The sequence below is a fragment of the Lactuca virosa genome, chromosome 2, assembly GCF_052849685.1.
Source record: "Lactuca virosa cultivar CGN04683 chromosome 2, Lactuca_virosa_CGN04683_v6, whole genome shotgun sequence".
Classification (NCBI taxonomy): Eukaryota; Viridiplantae; Streptophyta; class Magnoliopsida; order Asterales; family Asteraceae; genus Lactuca; species Lactuca virosa.
The window spans coordinates 207,352,602-207,372,144 of NC_136427.1; the positions used below are offsets into that span (position 1 = coordinate 207,352,602).

General features: G+C 40.9%; 1 protein-coding gene across 2 annotated transcripts; it reads right to left on the reverse strand.

Annotated features, from left to right (window-relative positions):
- Positions 1 to 560: 560 nt before the first annotated feature.
- Positions 561 to 3,749, reverse strand: LOC145160088 (ubiquitin domain-containing protein DSK2b-like). Of its 2 annotated transcripts, XM_079079191.1 has the most exons (8): positions 3,648 to 3,747; positions 3,270 to 3,520; positions 1,956 to 2,947; positions 1,757 to 1,870; positions 1,325 to 1,377; positions 1,208 to 1,236; positions 1,029 to 1,121; positions 561 to 940 (listed from the first exon to the last, which is right to left on the reverse strand). In XM_079079191.1, the coding sequence occupies exons 2-8, from the start codon at positions 3,517 to 3,519 to the stop codon at positions 795 to 797; spliced, it is 1,677 nt and encodes a 558-aa protein (XP_078935317.1). In that variant the 5' UTR covers position 3,520; positions 3,648 to 3,747; the 3' UTR covers positions 561 to 794. The 2 variants fall into 2 exon arrangements, with proteins under 2 accessions (XP_078935317.1, XP_078935318.1); XM_079079192.1 differs by having other exon boundaries at positions 1,029 to 1,118; positions 3,270 to 3,749.
- Positions 3,750 to 19,543: the final 15,794 nt, after the last annotated feature.

The following is a 19,543-nucleotide window of genomic DNA, read 5'->3' on the forward strand; positions in this document are numbered from 1 at the left end:
TTAGGATGTTACATGATTTATCTTTAAACCAGCCAGTATGGCAACCAAGATTCTAAAATGTACCCACTTTCACATATCTCACGTTCACTTCACCATATGTATTCCATTGATTCAAGGACAAATTAGTTTCTTTTATTCGTATACACAAAATTTATCCATCAACATTTTTCCCTCTTAAAACCTTTTTCCTTTTTTTTTGTCTCTTGTAGATGGTCTCTCATGCATGCATGCGTGTGTGATTCTTGCAAGGTAAGCTTTTGAACACACGTGATCATAATGTTGAACGTGTGTGCCACAAGTATCATGTTTTAGTAAATTCCTACCATGTAAGTAATGCTCACAAAATCTTTCAAGTAGAATGCTATAAAGTGGTAAAACTTCCTACTGCTTCATATAAAAGATGTTTTGAAATTAAAATTTTCATGTGTATTATGTAACCATATTGAGATGTTAGAAAACGTCAGCTAAAAAGTACTGATTTTTTCTCAACTCAAATCATTTGTTAAAAATGATATAATTAGGGAAAACACCCGACACCACATTCAAGACAAGTTTCCACATGAGCAACAAAATCTACTTACATAATTATTATGGCTTACGAAACTACAATCAAGGAAAAAAAAAACAAAACAATTTCTAAAAAACATCCAGAAAAAGGAACATTCATGCACCAAATTTAACGAAATATCTTTGAATGCAACCTGAGTTTGACTGTTACCCATGATAATATTGTATATTATATATATGTATATTATATTAATCTTATATAATGTGTAACAGCTCATAAATATTTATCAACCAAGATTTCCCAATAGCCTCTCAACTGCAGCATGAACATTACCTGCTGTTGCTGTCAGTGCTTGAAGATTCTCACGTGTGTCAAAGAATCCCATTTCTTGTAGCTGTGCCAATTGTGTAGCATACAATTCCTCCGGAGGCACTGTTTTTTTATTTTTATTTTAAAAAAAATGAAAAATACATGAGTTTATTTGTCAGATATGAAAGATGTTTGATAATATGTTGGTTACCATGTGAATTGTTTGGCATTGTGAAGCCACCAGTTCCAAGTCCACCAAACATGTTCATAAGCATATCCAATCCCATGTTATCGGGCCCACCTGCTACACCAAAAAAATGATTATTATTAATATTTATTATGATTTAGTTATAAATTTGGAAATATAAAATGTGTTTAACCCTTTGTTACCTGTTGCTACACCGGTTTGACCTGTTTCCCTGAATATTTGATATCAACAAATGAATTACATGGTCAAGTGAAAGTCAACAGTTGACCAATAAAAAAAAAAAAGGATAAAAGTTTTACCGAGTGGGTGGTTGTCTACCAGAGAAAAGAGATTGCTGCAGTGTCATCATTTGCTGTAAATTTTAACAACAGTAAATATGATAAAATAGCAGAAGATAATAAAATAAAAGTATAAAACTAAGAAACCAATGTATTACAATCTTACTAATAACAAATATAACAAGCTTTTCACATAAAATGATAATAACAAATTAACATCATCTTAACCTAACCCTACAATCTTTCATGACATGCACTCCTCGTGCTACTTCAATATCGCATATTCACATGCATTAATTAGTATCAATATCAATATGTGTGACTTCTCTTCTTTCTATATTTTAGAGTCAGGTATTTCCTTATTATACCTTTTCGATATAGAAAAACAAACCATCTTTTATTTTTCCTTATTCAAACGTGTGCATGAAAATAGATTCATAGTCATATATATACCTGCATTGTCTCTGGAGAAGTTAATTGGCGAATGAAGTCAGGATTTTGCATCAATTCTCTTAATTGTGGGTTTGATTCAAGCATGCTTCGCATCTGTGGATTCATGCCAAGTATCTAAAAAAAACAATGAAAAGTTATAGTAACTACGCCTCCAAAGAAATAAGAAAATCTTGAACTTATATAAGCAAAAAACAAGTACCTGATTCATATACTGTGGATTTGAAAGTAGGCTTTGCATCATCTGTGAAACAGCTGGATTTTGCATGAGTTGACTCATTGAATTTGGATCAGGGGTAATACCACCACCACCACCACCACCAAACAATCCCTCGAGACCTGGAACACCAAGGCCACCTAAACCACCTACTGGCGGTGGTGACCTACCAATCCCACCAGGATTTGTTTGGTTACCTCCACCACCAGCCGCCCAAGGATTCGGGAGCGGATTGGTATTTGGAGCAGGAGAGCCAGTAGTATCACCGCCAGTGGTGGTGGTGCTGGTGGGGTTAGCCACCTGGCCACGGGTTTGACCACCCTGGGCACCCAAAAGAGCTGCAAATGGATTTGAGTTCAAATCATTTGTTGTATCACCACCACCACCACCACCCATTGTGGTGGCATTCAGAAATGGCTCCTGGACATTTTCATACATTCGCCTAAGCATGTTGAATCCTTCAGGTGAGGATTCGATATTACTCATTGCTCTATCTGTGTTACGCATCATTTCACGCATGAGTTCAGGGTTTCTTGCAGCTTCCATTGTTTGTCTGAGGATTGCAGGATCATTGAGCATATGACCAAGCTCTGGATTCCGATCAATGATTTCACGCATTTGGGGATTGTTCATCATCATGTTGTGCATAACATCTGGATTGTTTAATAGATTCTGAACAAGAGGTAGATCCATGATTTCTCGCATCATGTTGGGGTTTTGAGTCAATTGTTGTTGCATTTGTTCCAATTCTGGAAGTCCACCTCCAAACATGCCACCATTACCACCTAAACCACCCAATCCAAGTCCAGGAAATGGTGAAGCACCAAGCCCAATTCCACCACCTTCAACTGAGCCAGCCTCACCTGCAACAGGTGGAGTAGTATTTGCTCTGGTAGTGATAGGAGGAGCACCTGCTGGAGTAGATGTAGCAGAGACAAATCCACGTACTAAGTGAACTGTATGCTCCGCCTCCAAACCTATAAACCACATATAGAAATATTTTAGTGAAAACTGAAATGTCTGCAGCTTGACATCCAAAAACAAAGTGTTGCTTGTAACACACTCGTCCAAATAAATTTATGTTCTAAATCATGATAGCAAACTCTAGGGTTCTAGAAGATTTAATTGCATTCCTGTTATCAAGAATCGCATGTATGATAGAACTGTTAAATATAATACAGATTGAGGAGTGTATCAATTTACTAGCATACGAATTGAATCGACTCAGATCACAATGACACTAAGCCTAACATTACGATCATAATCAGTGAACAGAAATCGATGGTAAACTGAAAGTACCGTAGCTCTTAAGAGTCTGATCGTCCTTGAGGATGCGACCTTTATAAATCAATCGCTGCTGTTCCGCGGGGATTTCGCAGCTCTGTTGAAGAACAGACTTGAACGACTCAACCGACGACTCAAGGGATACCTGAACGGAGAACTTCGTTCCGTTCGAACACCGTACGTTAACGGTAACGGCGTCGCCACCTTCAGCCTTGCTTGATTCAATACCTTCGGTAACAACATCATCACCGCTTCCGCCGCCCATCCTATCCACCCCAAATTCGAGGTTTTTTCAGCAATTAATGAAGAAAAACGAAGAAATAGCTAGAGAATCTCTGTGTGAGAATCGAATTGAAGCAGCTATTTGATCGATCAATGAACTGATTCGAAAACCTGAGAATTGGAGAATCGAAATGCTTTGGAAACTTGGGGAAGGAGGAACTCTTTCTTTCTGTGCGCACGGTAAATTCCGAAACGTAGACCGGTTGAGAGAAGAACCTTTGCCTTTTTATTTATACGCCCTCCGTAATCCGTATCAATAAATATAATACAAAATATTTAAGATATGTTTAATAAAATAAGACAAAATTACAAAAATGGTATGCGGTATTCATTTTTTTGGGAATTCAGTCCAAACCTCGACTTTTTTGAATTCATGGTCCTTTTGGCATAGTTTGTACGTACAAATTGGTCTCCCGACTTAACTTTCGTTAAGTTATTGCTGTTAACCCCTCATGTGCCTCCCACATGAGGGTATATTTGTCTTTTCACTTATAAGGACCATTTTTGGACCTAAAAAAATATATCCTTTTTTTTTAAAGAAAAAAAATTAATACCTGTTTATTTATTTATTTTTTAATTGGTCTCTCTCTCTCTCTCTCTCTCTCTCTCTCTCTCTCTTGTGTTAGATCAGGAAACCCATCAGCACCTCGTTTTAAACTCTCTTTCACGATCCCTTTCCTATATTCCTTGCCAAAAACCCATCAACACCACCACCATCATCACCATTGTTGTTCACATTCATTGTCACGTCACCATCAGAGCCCAACTCCATGTTGCTCACCAACATACTTTACCTCTGATTATTGCTATCGGATACAAACACTTACAGAAAGAGAAAGGGTAACTTCACCTACAACTTAAGATCTTTTTGTAAATACCAACAGACACGCACAAAAAGACCCAAGATCTTTGTGTGAATGAGCTTTCTGAAGTTTCAGTCATCGCTTGGGTGTTGTACAACATCTTTCAATTGGCGGTTACCCCGATCAGCAAGATGAGGAATAAATGAGTGGTGGTTAGAATCCGATCAGGCACTCCAAGTCGATCAGGTCTGTTAGAATCCTTTCCCTATTGCGTTAGTTTCTCTTTGTTGTGAAAGTAGGTTACGAAGATCAACACAATCACACCCAAACTGTACACATCAGTTTTTTTGTTTGATTTCTTGAGCTTTGAAATCGATTCATATTTCTACGTAAAGATGATGACAAATGATCAAGGTTAATTGAAATCAACATATCAATGAAAATGAATAGCAAAAGATCTGCATACCACAAGGATCAAACATGTAATTTACTCTAAAGAATTATAAATCGAAGCAAATAACTACATATAGAGAAAGGCTAAGGCAGATCAAAGATTCGGGTCTCTAGTCTCGACTGATATTTTATCTGTTCTTTAACTTCAAGGGTTGTTGATTGTTGATTGTAACGACGTAAATTTTAAAACAATTTTTCATTTTTCGAACACAATAAAACTCATATAATATTCTCAAAATCTCATATGTATCAAATGTCATCACAATAAAACATATCCCAGAATCTCAAAAACATAATCCTCTGCAGTGTGTACAAATCATGTCGGCGCCTTCCCGCGATCCTCGGTAGTACCTGAAACACATATCACATAACACGGTAACCATAAATGCTTAGTGAGTTCCCCAAAATACCACATTCAGCACATAAGCCACTCGAGGCTATAACTCGGTAAGACCCTCTGGTCAATGTGTCTCAGCGGGACCCTCCAGTCCCGTAGCTCGTTGGACCCTCCGGTCCGGTCTAGCTCGTTGGACCCTCTGGTCCGCTCTAAATCGTTGGACCCTCCGGTCCGGTCTGGTTAGCACATAGCATACATAAATCACAATGCACATAATCTCAAGTAAACACATAAAACCCTCCGGTCTGCACATACATACCACTCTAGGTATGGTATAGTGAGAAGACTCACCTCGTAAGATGTCTAGTAAACTCTCGTGCTCGATATCCTCGATCTAGCCTCCGCCTAGCACAATGATAATAATTCTAATCAATACTCTCTTTACATTCTCATCTCTAGAGAATGGGTAGAAGACCATTCTACCCCTCCCTGACCCCTCTTAATCAGTTTGACCAAACCCTAAAGTCAACTGAAGTCAACTCCAGTCAACGGTCCAATTTGACCAGACTCGACGAGTGCACTCGTGTGACTCGGCGAGTTCATGTGTATCCTCTGAATCCTTCTAAGGCCTCACTCGGCTCGTCGAGTTAACCTCCCAACTCGACGGGTTACCACTGGTCACGAATCGCGGGGCAACCCGATCCGACTCGTCGAGTCCTCTCATGGACTCGGCGAGCTTCCTCCATGGCAATACTCATTTGACCTTCTGAGGTCAGATCTGTTTCTCTAACTTATAGATCTGGCCTTCTAGCACCCAAAAGACACGTAAAGGTTCAACCTTTATGTCCATGCACCACACATCAAGCTCTATTTGACAAAATAACCCTTATAATGATAACTTAGGCTCAAAACTCTTATGGGACGGCATAAAGCTGGATGATTGGGACTCTCTGGACCTCTCAAGGCCCAGATCTGATGCTTATGCCTCAAAGGGCCTTCACATACTCCATAACTCAACTAAAAAGGGGGAAAATAACCCTAGATTCATGAGATCTACCATTCATACGAAAATAGGCAGGGATTCATACCTTAAGCAGCAACTTTGAATGAAATGGTAGAAGATTTGAGCCCCTCAAGTTAGCCTAGCTTGAACCCCCTCCTTCTCCCTTGCAAGAAAGCTCTAAGGTGAAGAAATTAGCTCCCTCTCTCTCTATGCTCTCTGGTTCGAATGGTGTCTCTCAAGGGTATGTGTGGCCGCAAATGAAGGCCATAAGGATCTTTAAATAGGTCCCAGGCCCAAAGATTTAGGGTTTCAATTCACAGCGCCTACTCGACGAGTCTACATCTGGACTCGTCGAGTAGATCATTAAACCCACGTGGCCATCCCGACTCTACTCGGCGAGTTATAGCGCCAACTCGTCGAGTAGGTCAATGATCCTCAAAAATAAATACTTAAAATGACATACCTGGGAATCCGGATGTTATAATTCTCCCCCACTAGAATCAGACTTCGCCCTCGAAGTCGTGCTCTGCAAATAACTCTGGACGCTGCTCCCGCATCTCTGACTCCGGCTCCCAAGTCAAATCGGACCCTCTCCGCTGTTGCCACTGGACCCGAACCAGGGGCACTTCCTTGTTCCTCAGAACTTTCACCTTTCGATCCAAGATCGCGATCGGCCTCTCTATGTAATTCAGGCTCGCATCCACCTGAATGTCCTCTAATGGTGACACTGTCGTCTCATCAGCCACACACGTCCGCAACTGGTACATGTGGAAGGTGTTATGGATCTGACTCAGCTCCGCAGGTAGCTCCAACTGGTATGCTACCTTACCCACTTTGGCGGTCACTCTGAACGGACCGATATATCGAGGCCCCAACTTGCCCCGCTTCCTTAACCGGATCACCCCTTTCCAGGGGGAAACTTTCAAGAGCACAAAATCTCCGACCCGAAACTCAAGCTCAGATCGTCGTCTATCCGCGTAACTCTTCTAACGACTTTGCGCCGTCAGTAACCTCTGTCTGACCTGCTGAACCTGCTCGGTCGTCTTCAGCACTATCTCAGTGCTGCCCATAACTCTCTGACCCACCTCACCCCAACATATGGGAGTGCGACACCTCCTCCCATATAGGAGCTCAAAGGGAGGCATACCAATGCTCGAGTGATGGCTGTTGTTGTAAGAAAACTCAGCCAAGGGTAGGTATGTGTTCCAACTCCCGCCGAAGTCCATAACACATGCTCGCAGCATGTACTCGAGCGTCTGAATCGTTCGCTCGCTCTGACCGTCTGTCTGTGGGTGGTAGGCGGTACTAAAATGCAATCGCGTTCCCAACTCCTCATGGAACTTCTTCCAGAATCTGGAAGTAAAACGCACATCCCGATCCGACACTATGGACGTCGGCACTCCATGCCGAGCTACCACCTCTCGCACATAAATCTCTGTCAGCCTCTCAGCAGAAGAGCTCTCACTAATAGCAAGGAAATGAGCACTCTACATCAACCGATCCACAATCACCCAGATCGCGTCAACACCACGCGCCGTCCTCGGTAATTTGGTGATAAAGTCCATCGAGATCTGCTCCCACTTCCACTGTGGAATCTCCAAAGGCTGCAATGGACCATGTGGACGTTGGTGCTCTGCCTTGACCTGGCGGCAGGTCAAGCACCTCTCGACCACCCAAGCAACATCCATCTTCATACAGAGCCACCAATAATCTTTCTTCAGATCCAAATACATCTTAGTGGCCCCGGGATGGATCGAAAGTCTTGACTTATGCGCTTCCTCCATCAGAGTGCTACGAGCTCCGCCCGTATAAGGTACCCAAATCCGACCTCGAAAGGTCATAAGTCCTCGGTTATCCGTCACAAACTCGGATACTTGCCCAATCACCTGCTCCCTCTTGCGGTTCTCCGGTCTCACGGCCTCCGCTTGGGCCTCTAAAATGATATCCAATACCGGAGTCATCACGGTCATCCTCATGCATATGTCTCGAATCGGGGCACTCTCCGCCTTGCGACTCAGGGCATCGGCTACCACGTTAGCTTTGCCCGGGTGATACAGAATCTCACAGTCATAATCTTTTACCACGTCTAACCACCTCTTCTGGCACATATTCAGGTTGGGCTGGTCCAGCAAATACTTCAAGCTCTTGTGGTCCGTGTATATGGTACACCGAACCCCGTACAAGTAATGGCGCCAGATCTTGAAGGCGAATACCACTGCCCCCAACTCTAAATCGTGGGTAGGATACCTCGTCTCATGAGGCTTCAGCTGCCTCGATGCATATGCTATCACGTGCCCTCTCTGCATAAGCATTGCACCTAACCCCGATATGGATGCATCGTAGTAAACCACAAAGTCCTCCACTCCCTCAGGGAGAGCCAACACTGGAGCTTCGCACAATCTCTAGCGAAGAGTCTCAAACGAGGTCTGCTACTCGGGACCCCAAACAAAAGCAACGCCCTTCCGGGTCAACTTGGTGATAGGAACAACAATCTTGAAGAAATCTCTGATAAACCTCCGGTAGTAGCCGGCCAACCCCAGAAAACTCCTGATCTCGGTGGGGGATCCCGGCACTTCCCAACTCATAACCGTCTCAATCTTGGTCGGGTCGACCAAAATCCCATTCTGATTAACGAGGTGCCCCAAGAACTCGACCTCTCATAACCAGAAATCACACTTGGAGAATTTGGCATAAAGCCTCTCCGATCTCAATACTCCAAGGATCTTTCTCAAATGCTCCTCATACTGCTCTCTAGACCTCGAATACACCAAAATATTGTCGATGAACACGATCACCGAACGATCCAATATAGGCCTGCATACCCGGTTCATGAGATCCATCAACGCTGCTGGTGCATTGGTTAGCCCGAAAGGCATCACCACGAACTCGTAATGCCCATAACGAGTTCTAAATGTTGTCTTCTGAATATCCTCCTTACGAACCCTCATCTGGTGATAACCAGACCTCAAATCGATCTTGGAAAACCAAGATGCACCCTGCAACTGATCGAACAGATCGTCGATCCTCGGGAGTGGATAACAGTTCTTGACCGTCAGCTTGTTCAACTCCCGGTAATCAATGCACATCCGGTGCGAGCCGTCCTTTTTCTTGACAAAAAGGATCGGTGCTCCCCAAGGCGAGCTACTCGGCCGGATAAATCCCTTTCCCAACAGCTCCTGGAGCTGCGAGAATAATTCCTGCATCTCTGGCGGCGCAAGGCGATAGGGCGCCTTGGCGATAGGTGCAGCCCCCGGAAGTAAATCAACACAAAACTCCACCTGCCTCTCGGGAGGCACACCAGGTAACTCCTCGGGGAAAACATCCGGAAACTCGCTAACCACCGGAACCTCAGCGACAGTACTCGGCCGGATAAACCCTAAAGTCAACTGAAGTCAACGGTCCAATTTGACCAGACTCGCCGAGTGCACTCGTGTGACTCGGCGAGTTCATGTGTATTCTCTGAATCCTTCTAAGGCCTCACTCGGCTCTTCGAGTTAACCTCCCAACTCGACGGGTTACCACTAGTCACGAATCGCGGGGCAACCCGATCCGACTCGTCGAGTCCTCTCATGGACTCGGCGAGCTTCCTCCATGGCAATACTCATTTGACCTTCTGAGGTCAGATCTGTTTCTCTAACTTATAGATCTGGCCTTCTAGCACCCAAAAGACACGTAAAGGTTCAACCTTTATGTCCATGCACCACACATCAAGCTCTATTTGACAAAATAACCGTTATAATGATAACTTAGGCTCAAAACTCTTATGGGACGACATAAAGCTGAATGATTCGGACTCTCTGGACCTCTCAAGGCCCAGATATGATGCCTATGCCTCAAAGGTCCTTCACATACTCCATAACTCAACTAAAAAGGGGAAAAAGAACCCTAGATTCATGAGATCTATCATTCATACGAAAATAGGCAGGGATTCATACCTTAAGCAGCAACTTTGAATGAAATGGTAGAAGATTTAAGCCCCTCAATTCAGCCTAGCTTGCATCCCCTCCTTCTCCCTTGCAAGAAAGCTCTAAGGTGAAGAAATTAGCTCCCTCTCTCTCTCTATGCTCTCTGGTTCGAATGGTGTCTCTCAAGGGTATGTGTGGCCGCAAATGAAGGCCATAAGGACCTTTAAATAGGTCCCAGGCCCAAAGATTTAGGGTTTCAACTCACAGCTCCTACTCGGCGAGTCTACATCCGGACTCGTCGAGTAGATCATTAAACCCGCGTGGCCATCCCGACTCTACTCGGCGAGTTATAGCGATAACTCGTCGAGTAGGTCAATGATCCTAACAAATAAATACTTAAAATGACATATCTGGGAATCTGGATGTTACATTGATGATAATGGGGGGATGTGATCATCGGCTCAACATGATCAGGTAGTGGAAAAAGAGGGGCTGCGTCGGGGTCAGATTGAATACGTTGAAAGATCTAATACGGTGGAGAATGGAGGATCCATGTTGATTTGAAATCGATTGGGATTTTTCCTTTTGATCTTCTATTTTATTGTGATTGGGTAAGTTGGAAGTGAAGAGAATGGTTCCAGTCATGATATTGAGGAAGATGAAGAGGACATTGGGAGTGAATTTGGAGATTCATGAAATCTAAGAGAGTGGAATGGAGGATGAATGAGTTCATCTGGTTATGTATGTTTGTGTGTGAAGAGATAGAGAGAGAGAGAGAGAGAGAGATAGAGAGACCTCTTTTATTTTTTAATTATTAAAATAAATAAATAGATATTAATTTTTTTCTTTTAAAAAAGGGGGATATATTTTTTTAGGTGCAAAAATGGTCCCTTATAAGTGAAAAGACAAATATACCCTCATGTTGGAGGCACATGAGGGGTTAACAACAATAACTTAACGGAAGTTAAGTCGGGGACTAATTCTACGTACAAACTAGGCCAAAAGGACCATGAATCCAAAAAAGTCGAGGTTTGAACCGAAACCCCAAAAAAATGCATACCACAGGGACCATTTTTGCAATTTTGTCATAAAATAATTCAAATCAATGCTAATTTTTTATCATTATTTTTATTTTATTTTATAACCATACACAAATCTAGGTTAATTCCAATCACTATCATTCAACATAGACCATTTATCTTATTTATGTTCAATAATATTCATTTGAAACTTTTAAAACTTTTCAACTTATCATACCTAATTGTTTAGTTAATTGAAATATTATGCATATATAAGAACATTATTTTTATGTTTTTGTCATCCATATTTTTTTTTCTCTTTTCGTTATTGTTATCAAGAGTTCATGAAAATGAAAATGAATTTTTATACAAAAATACATGTTCAGTAGAGATGATATATGGAGAATAAGAAGACATACATGTCCGGTAAAGAATATATGGGAAGAATAAAAGAAGGGAAGTGGGTGTATGTGTACTTTATTACATATACATTGAGCCATAATCCCAAAATTGGGGGTGAAAAAAAAGTCTATAGTAGTCATACAATCTCTAAAAAGAGAGTTAAATGATAAATATATCGAGTATTAAAGGTTGGCCAAATTAATCTGAATTTCAAAAACCTACATGCTATTTGGGTTCTTTTCTTTGTTTCAATTTATTTCCATTTTCTCCTTTATTTTGATCACAACAAAAATTTATGGTTGTAAATTTAGAGTTTATCAATCAAACGTTCAATACTTGACTATGAAAAAGGGGTTTTATGGTAACTATAGGTGGTGGAGTTCGCGTTGGAGATCCGAGAGCTGAGCTTTCTAGTTTCAGACGTCAGTTGCAAGGTGAGTTATCCTCACTATATCAACAGGGTCTAAGGCACCAAGGCCGACCCTTATGGATTTGTATTTGGATTATTACATGATATGTGCATTGTTTCGCATCCTTTTAGTTAGGATGGTGATATGCTTATGCTAGTGTTCGGGTTCGGTCGATATCCTAGTTACAGGATTATACTATGATATGACTGTTGGATAAGGTGTCTAAGTCCATAACTATTTCTGGTATGTACTTGACCCGACCCGACATGGTCCATTTGGGTTGCATGACACCATGCAATTGGATAAACTAAAATGAGAGAAATAACACTTATGGTTTATTAATATATTATAAGTTCTAATATATTAATAATATTATTTAATTAGTTTGATCAAGAATTAATTTAGAATTAATTAAGTGATCAAAAGATAACTAATTAAATATATGGGTAGATTATGTAAATCTTCCATATCTTATATAGTGGGCTAAGAGGCTCCATGGATTATCAAGTTGGGTTCCACCCATAGGATGCTCCATGGAGTTAACCCATGGATCATGAAATGAAGAGTCATGTTACATTAGGGTTTACCTAATGCAACACACTATATAAACAAAGGTGTTCTCCCTAAAATCGGCGACACTAAGAAACAAGAGGGCTAGAGCCGATTTTGCAAGTGTAAGATTCTCTCAAAGTTTACTCCTTTGCATTTGGTGTTGTGTGAAGCATTTGAGGCATCACACTTGGGGTGCTAGGCTCACAAGGTTTCAAGGATCATAATCAACAACAAGGTAAGTTATTCTATCTTTCATTCAAGTTAAAAATGTTCCCCATGTATGCTAGATAGGAATATAACCTTGGAATTCAACTTTGCATGATAATTAGACAAACATAGATCCAAGGTTATTAGGGTTGCATGTACACTTAGGAAGTGTTAGAATGCTCAAAACCCATCAGTGGTATCAGAGCCTAGGTCTGTTTGTTGTTTTTTTTTTGTGCAAGTTACTCGTCGAGTCTGTTCTTGCACACGACGAATAGAGGCTGCAGTTTTCAGAATTTCGACATTTGTTGCTGGAAATGGACTAGAAACATTACCCTAAACTGTTTTGGTGTTTTAAAACTTGTTTTAGATGGTGTAATGTTTATGCTAATCCATTTACAATGACAATTATCAAAATTACAAGTTTTTTTTAAGTGTAATTTTTTATTCATGTTCTTGAACTTATGAAGATTAGATGATCATAGGAATTGTTTGTAACCTTCATGGTAGTTTAATTCATGATCATAATGTGTTTTAATGGAGTCCATAACTTGTTCTCAAGTTATGGAAAACCAAAAGTCTCACTTTTATTAAAGCCATTAAAAGAACACAAGAGTTATAAAAATGAAGAGTCTTCATTTTTATTACTCAATTAATTCATAAGTTATAAGAAATGAAAAGTTTTGGAAGTTTACAAAACTTGCCCTCAAGTTTTGGAACAAGTAAAGTCTTGATTAAAACTTTAGTTCCAACCCTTAGAATTTTAAAAGTTAAAATTCAACCCTTATACTTTATAATATTATAAGTTACTAATATATATATGTATAAGATCAAGTCGTCTTACCGCTAGTACGCCTCATTCACGAAGCCGGTCTATAAGGGGGTATAAGGTTGTTGCCTATAAAATGGCAACTTAATGGGTGTCCACTCTCACCCACTGCTTCCTTGATCGGTGGAGGGTCGTTAGCCGAACGGGTAGGACAAGGAATTATAAATTCTCATTAAAAGTATGATGAATATTATAAAGTAACTAAATGCTTTTATTAAATTCTCAATCTTAGTTACTTTAGGAAAATGTGAATAAGGTGCTAATCCATGAAATTACACTTTACACTTTGTTTAAGTCGTTAGTGGAGCTCGTGTGGTTAACCGGCACACTAACTTGGACTTAACAAGGTAGGTAAAGGGTGACTTAAAGTTTATTATAGGTCGGTGGAGCTCGTGTGGTTAACCGGCACATCGATTGAGTAATAAACATTGAGTGTACCAAGTGATTTGCATGGTTACTTCACACCTCGTTTTGTGATCCTCGGTATCCCAGTCACAAAACTTGGAGGGCACACTCGAGATTGAAACATGCCTTTGAAAAAAATTCATTGAATCTAAAAAGAATCTAGGAATTTCTAAGAACCAATTAAAAACCTAATATCTATATTTCGTTTTTCATGGTGGAAATTGGTGAATCGTCATTCACCTACCTTTCAAATATGTTATAGCTTGGATTACGGCATACCTCTTCTAAGTTATAATATATTGTGATTGGATCCTAGCCTTAATATTACATTTGGGTGTTTTATTAAGGACTCTCTTAATATCTAATCTTGTTCTCTTCTTTCAAATGTCTTCAAACAATGCTGCTTCTGGCTCTAATCCTAATGGCTCCTTTACCCTTATGAACTTGTGTGGGAAAGTCACTTTTGATGGATCCAACTTCAATGAATGGATCAGAAACATCAGGATGATTACCCGCTACGAGGACAAAGAATATGTCCTTGACAAGGAGCTTAAGGAGATTGATGAGACCACTGCAACTCCCCAGGAGATCGCTGACTTCCGGGCACATGAAAGGGATGCTACAAAAGTGGCATGCATCATGTTGTCCATCATGACAGCGGAACTCCAAAAGTCCTATGAGGACTTCTACCCTTTTGAAATGCACCAAGATCTGATGGAAAGATACCATCAAAGTGCACGACAAGAGAGGTATGAAATCATATGCTCTATCATAACAACCATGATGAAGGACGGGGAATCCGTCACGAGCCACATGCAGAAAATGCAAAGGTATGTGGATCGGTTGCTGAAGCTTAATATGAACTTCCCTGAGGAGCTTGCAATAGATATCATTTTGCACTCCTTACCATCGTGCTATGATCAATTCCGCATGACATATCACATGAATAAGGAAGAGGTCACACTCAGCAAACTTCAGGGACTCCTCAAGACCGCAGAAACAGGTCTTAAGGGTAAGTCGGTTGTTAACACTCCTACTCCAAACTCCGCCCTGGTTTTGGCAATCGGGAAAGGTCGAGGGAAGAAGAGGAAGAGCTCTTCGAAGGGTACCAAGGCTAGGACCCTTGATGGCTCTTCTTCAAGTGGAACCAAGAAAGGTTTCGTCACTCCTTCTTCTGACCCAAAAGAGGCTGAATGCTTCTATTGCCATGAAAAGTCACATTGGAAGCGGAACTGCCCAAAGTACCAGCAAGATGTGAAGGATGGTAAAGTTAAACCCAACCATGCATGTATTTACACTATCTTATCTAATAACTCACCCCATTCCAACTCTTGGGTCCTTGATACCGGTTGTGGTATTCATATATGTTCTGATTTGCAGGGACTAAGAAGAAGTGAGAATACGGAGCATGGAAGGATAAACTTAATCATGGGGAATAGGAAAGCTTTACCTGTCACCAAGATTGAAGTTTATACTTTATCGCTAAGTAGTGGGTTTAGTTTAGATTTGAATAAATGTTGTTATTCTCCAGAAATAGCTAGAAATATTATTTCCTTTCATGTATTGTATTAACAAGGTTTCACCTTTTCATTTGATAATGAAGTTGGTTCGATTAATGCTTTCTTTAATAATGTTCTTTATTTTAAAGCATTACCTTGTGATGGTGTGTATGAAGCTGTATATGTGGTTGATAACTTAGGAAATAATGTATTGTGTATTGATTCTGTTAATGATAATAACTTGGATAAAGCATCATTATGGCATTGTCGTCTTGGACATATAAGCAAGAAACGCATAGGCCAACTCCAAAAGGATGGAGTATTGGAGTCATTTGACCTAAAGTCAGATGATAGTTGCGAATCATGCTTACTTGGAAAAATGACAAAGTCACCCTTCACAGGTTCTTGTGAGAGGGGTGAAGGTTTGTTGGATCTTATACACACGGATGTGTGTGGGCCCTTCAAACATGCCACAAGGGATGCTAATCGTTATTATTTGACTGTTACTGATGATTACAGTAGATATGGATATGTCTACTTAATCAAGCATAAGTCAGAGACTTTTGAGAGGTTTAAAGAGTTTAAACAGGAAGTCGAGAATCAATTGGGCAGGAACATTAAGATGCTTCGATCCGATCGAGGTGGTGAGTATCTTAGTTCAGAGTTCCTCGACTATCTTAGGGAATGTGGGATTGTCTCACAATTGACACCTCCCAGGACACCGCAGTTGAATGGTGTAGCTGAGAGGCGTAATCGAACCTTGTTGGATATGGTTCGTTCCATGATGAGTCGAGCTTCACTACCAATCTCATTTTGGGGGTATGCCTTAGAGACTGCCGCCCATATCCTTAATCTAGTTCCCACAAAGAAAGTTGCCAAAACTCCTCATGAGATGTGGACTGGTAAAGTACCCAAACTAGACCACATTAAGATTTGGGGTTGCGAGGCTTTCGTGAGACGCGAGACTCATGATAAGCTCGAACCTCGAAGTGAGAGGTGTATTTTCATCGGCTACCCACAGAAATCCTTTGGTTACCTCTTCTACAGACCTAGTGAGAATGTGGTCTTTGTAGCTAGGATGGCTTTCTTTCGAGAGAGAGAGAGTTCATAAGCCAAGGAGACAGTGGGAGGCAAGTTGACCTTGAAGAAATTCAAGAGTCAAGTGGTGAAGGAACTTCAAACCCTAGCACTCAACTTGAGGAGGAAACTTCTGTTGAGCCAATTGACAAGTTTGTACCTCTGAGGCATTCCACAAGGGTTAGGAATGCACCTGAGCATTACTATGGATTCCATATTACTGCGGAAGGTGATACACTTATCAGTGATGAGACACTGATAGGTCTGGATGAACCTAACAGTTACGCGGAAGCCATGGAAGGCCCTGAGTCAGCCAAGTGGAAAGAGGCAATGGACTGCGAGATACAGTCCATGTATGACAATCAAGTTTGGAACTTGGTTGAGAATGTACCAGGTCGTAAGACTGTAGGGTGCAAATGGATCTTCAAGAAGAAGACCGACATGGATGGTAATGTACACACTTATAAGGCACGATTGGTTGCAAAGGGTTTCTCACAAACTCTGGGAGTTGATTATGATGAGACCTTTTCTCCAGTGGCCAAGATTAAGTCTATTAGGGTTCTGTTAGCCATAATTGCATTTCATGACTATGAAATATGGCAAATGGATGTCAAAACCGCTTTCCTTAATGGAAAGTTGGCTGAGGATGTTTACATGAGTCAGCCAGAGGGTTTTGTCAATACAGAGTACCCTAATAGAGTGTGTAAGCTTGAGAAATCCATTTATGGGTTAAAGCAAGCACCTCGCAGATGGAATCTTTGCTTTGATGAGAAAGTCAAGGAATTTGGCTTTTCTAGGAGTGAAGATGAATCTTGTGTATATGTCAAGGCTAGTGGGAGTATAGTTAGCTTTTTGGTATTGTATGTGGATGACATACTACTCATAGGAAATGACATCCCAACTCTGCAGGAAGTTAAGTCCTGGCTTGGGAAGTGTTTCTCTATGAAGGACCTAGGAGAAGCTGCCTATATTCTAGGGATAAGGATCTTGAGAGACCGGAGTAAAATACTAATTGGACTTAGTCAGAGTACTTACTTGGATAAGGTGTTGAAGAGATTCGGCATGCAGGACTCCAAGAAAAGAGAGTTACCCATCCAGAGTAACGCCAGATTGAGTAAGACACAAAGCCCTAGTACTGAGGCTGAGATAGCAGAAATGAGTCGAATACCTTATGCTTCGGCTGTAGGATCGATCATGTATGATATGACGTGTACTCGACCTGATGTAGCCTTTTCTTTGAGCATGGTTAGCAGGTATCAGGGGAACCCTGGCAAGGCACACTGGACTGCGGTAAATAATATCCTCAAGTACCTACGGAGGACTAAGGACTGGGTCCTTACCCTCGGTGGGAGTGAAGACTTGAGAGTTGTAGGGTATAGTGATGCTAGCTTTCAGACTGATAGGGATAATTTCCGCTCTCAGTCAGGCTGGGTCTTTACCTTAAATGGAGGAGCAATTTCTTGGAAGAGTTCCAAGCAAGAGACAGTGGCTGATTCAACTTGCGAATCAGAGTATATAGCAGCTAGCGAGGCAGCAAAGGGGGCGATATGGCTGAAGAACTTCATTGGAGACCTTGGAGTTGTACCAGCTATTAAAGAGCCAATGGAAATTTTCTGTGATAGTGAAAGTGCAGTTGCCTTAGCCAAGGAACCAAGGGATCACGAGAGATCCATACACATCGACAGAAAATACCATTTCATCAGACATCGAATAGAAGAAGGACTCCTCGTGGCAAAGAGGGTATCATCGGATGAGAATCCAGCAGATCCCCTCACGAAGGGACTGACTCGGGTTAAGCATCTCCAGCATGCTCGGAGCATAGGGCTGAAGGATGATATTAGATTTAGTAGTTAGATAACCTTGAAATTTGTAAAGTGTAATTGACATTAGATGATGAATAAAAGGTGTTTTATTTATGAGTAAAGTGTTGCTATCTCTTGTCGATCGTTTACTATATTTCTTTTGCATGTTTTGACTTCCAGAATAATTATGTTTGGTATATCATATTATTCGAACCTCCACAGTCGGTCATATGTCGGAAGTAGGTATGAATCAAGACTGTCATGATTGGTTGCAGAGGTCTAAGTTGTTGGACATGGCTACAACACTCATGAGTGCTCATAAGTTATGAGCATTGGACTCAACCCACGCTCACTGGAATCACTTCATGGAATTTATCTCGAGTGATCGTGAGACGGTAATATCATATAAGTCTTCAAACCTAGAGATATGATTTGTTACTTATGAGTTGGTTATGCGTTGATTGTACGTTAACGCATTGGTAACTCGATGTTATAAAACGTGCTTTTGTGTATAATTCAATGAGTGGTAGAACAAACATATGAGTCGAAGTTTATTTGTTCCTTCTTGGATTAGAAGCTGATATCTGGGCCCCTCGATGACTTTGTTTTGACCTATGTACCGGGCCCGGTCAGAACTAAGTTGATGTGTTCAATTAAGTTCTTTGTCAAACAAAATCGGAAATCGGGAAACAAACTGGTGGACACAAAGTAAGACACTGTTCCATGTATTTGTCCGGCTGATATCTAGAACAGAGGATTATATGATCACTTATCTTAAATGGTGTATCATCATCTTCTCAGTTCCGAGAGACCTTGAAAGAGCTACGATTGCCGATCGGTTCCTGAAGTATTGCAGTTATAGTTATTAGACTTATCCAAGTGGGAGACTGTTGGATAAGGTGTCTAAGTCCATAACTATTTCTGGTATGTACTTGACCCGACCCGGCATGGTCCATTTGGGTTGCATGGCACCATGCAATTGGATAAACTAAAATGAGAGAAATAGCACTTATGGTTTATTAATATATTATAAGTTCTAATATATTAATAATATTATTTAATTAGTTTGATCAAGAATTAATTTAGAATTAATTAAGTGATCAAAAGATAACTAATTAAATATATGGGTAGATTATGTAAATCTTCCATATCTTATATAGTGGGCTAAGAGGCTCCATGGATTATCAAGTTGGGTTCCACCCATAGGATGCTCCATGGGAGTTACAAACCCATGGGTCATGGAAATGAAGAGTCATGACACATTAGGGTTTACATGGTGTAACCCTAGATGTGTCAACACTATATAA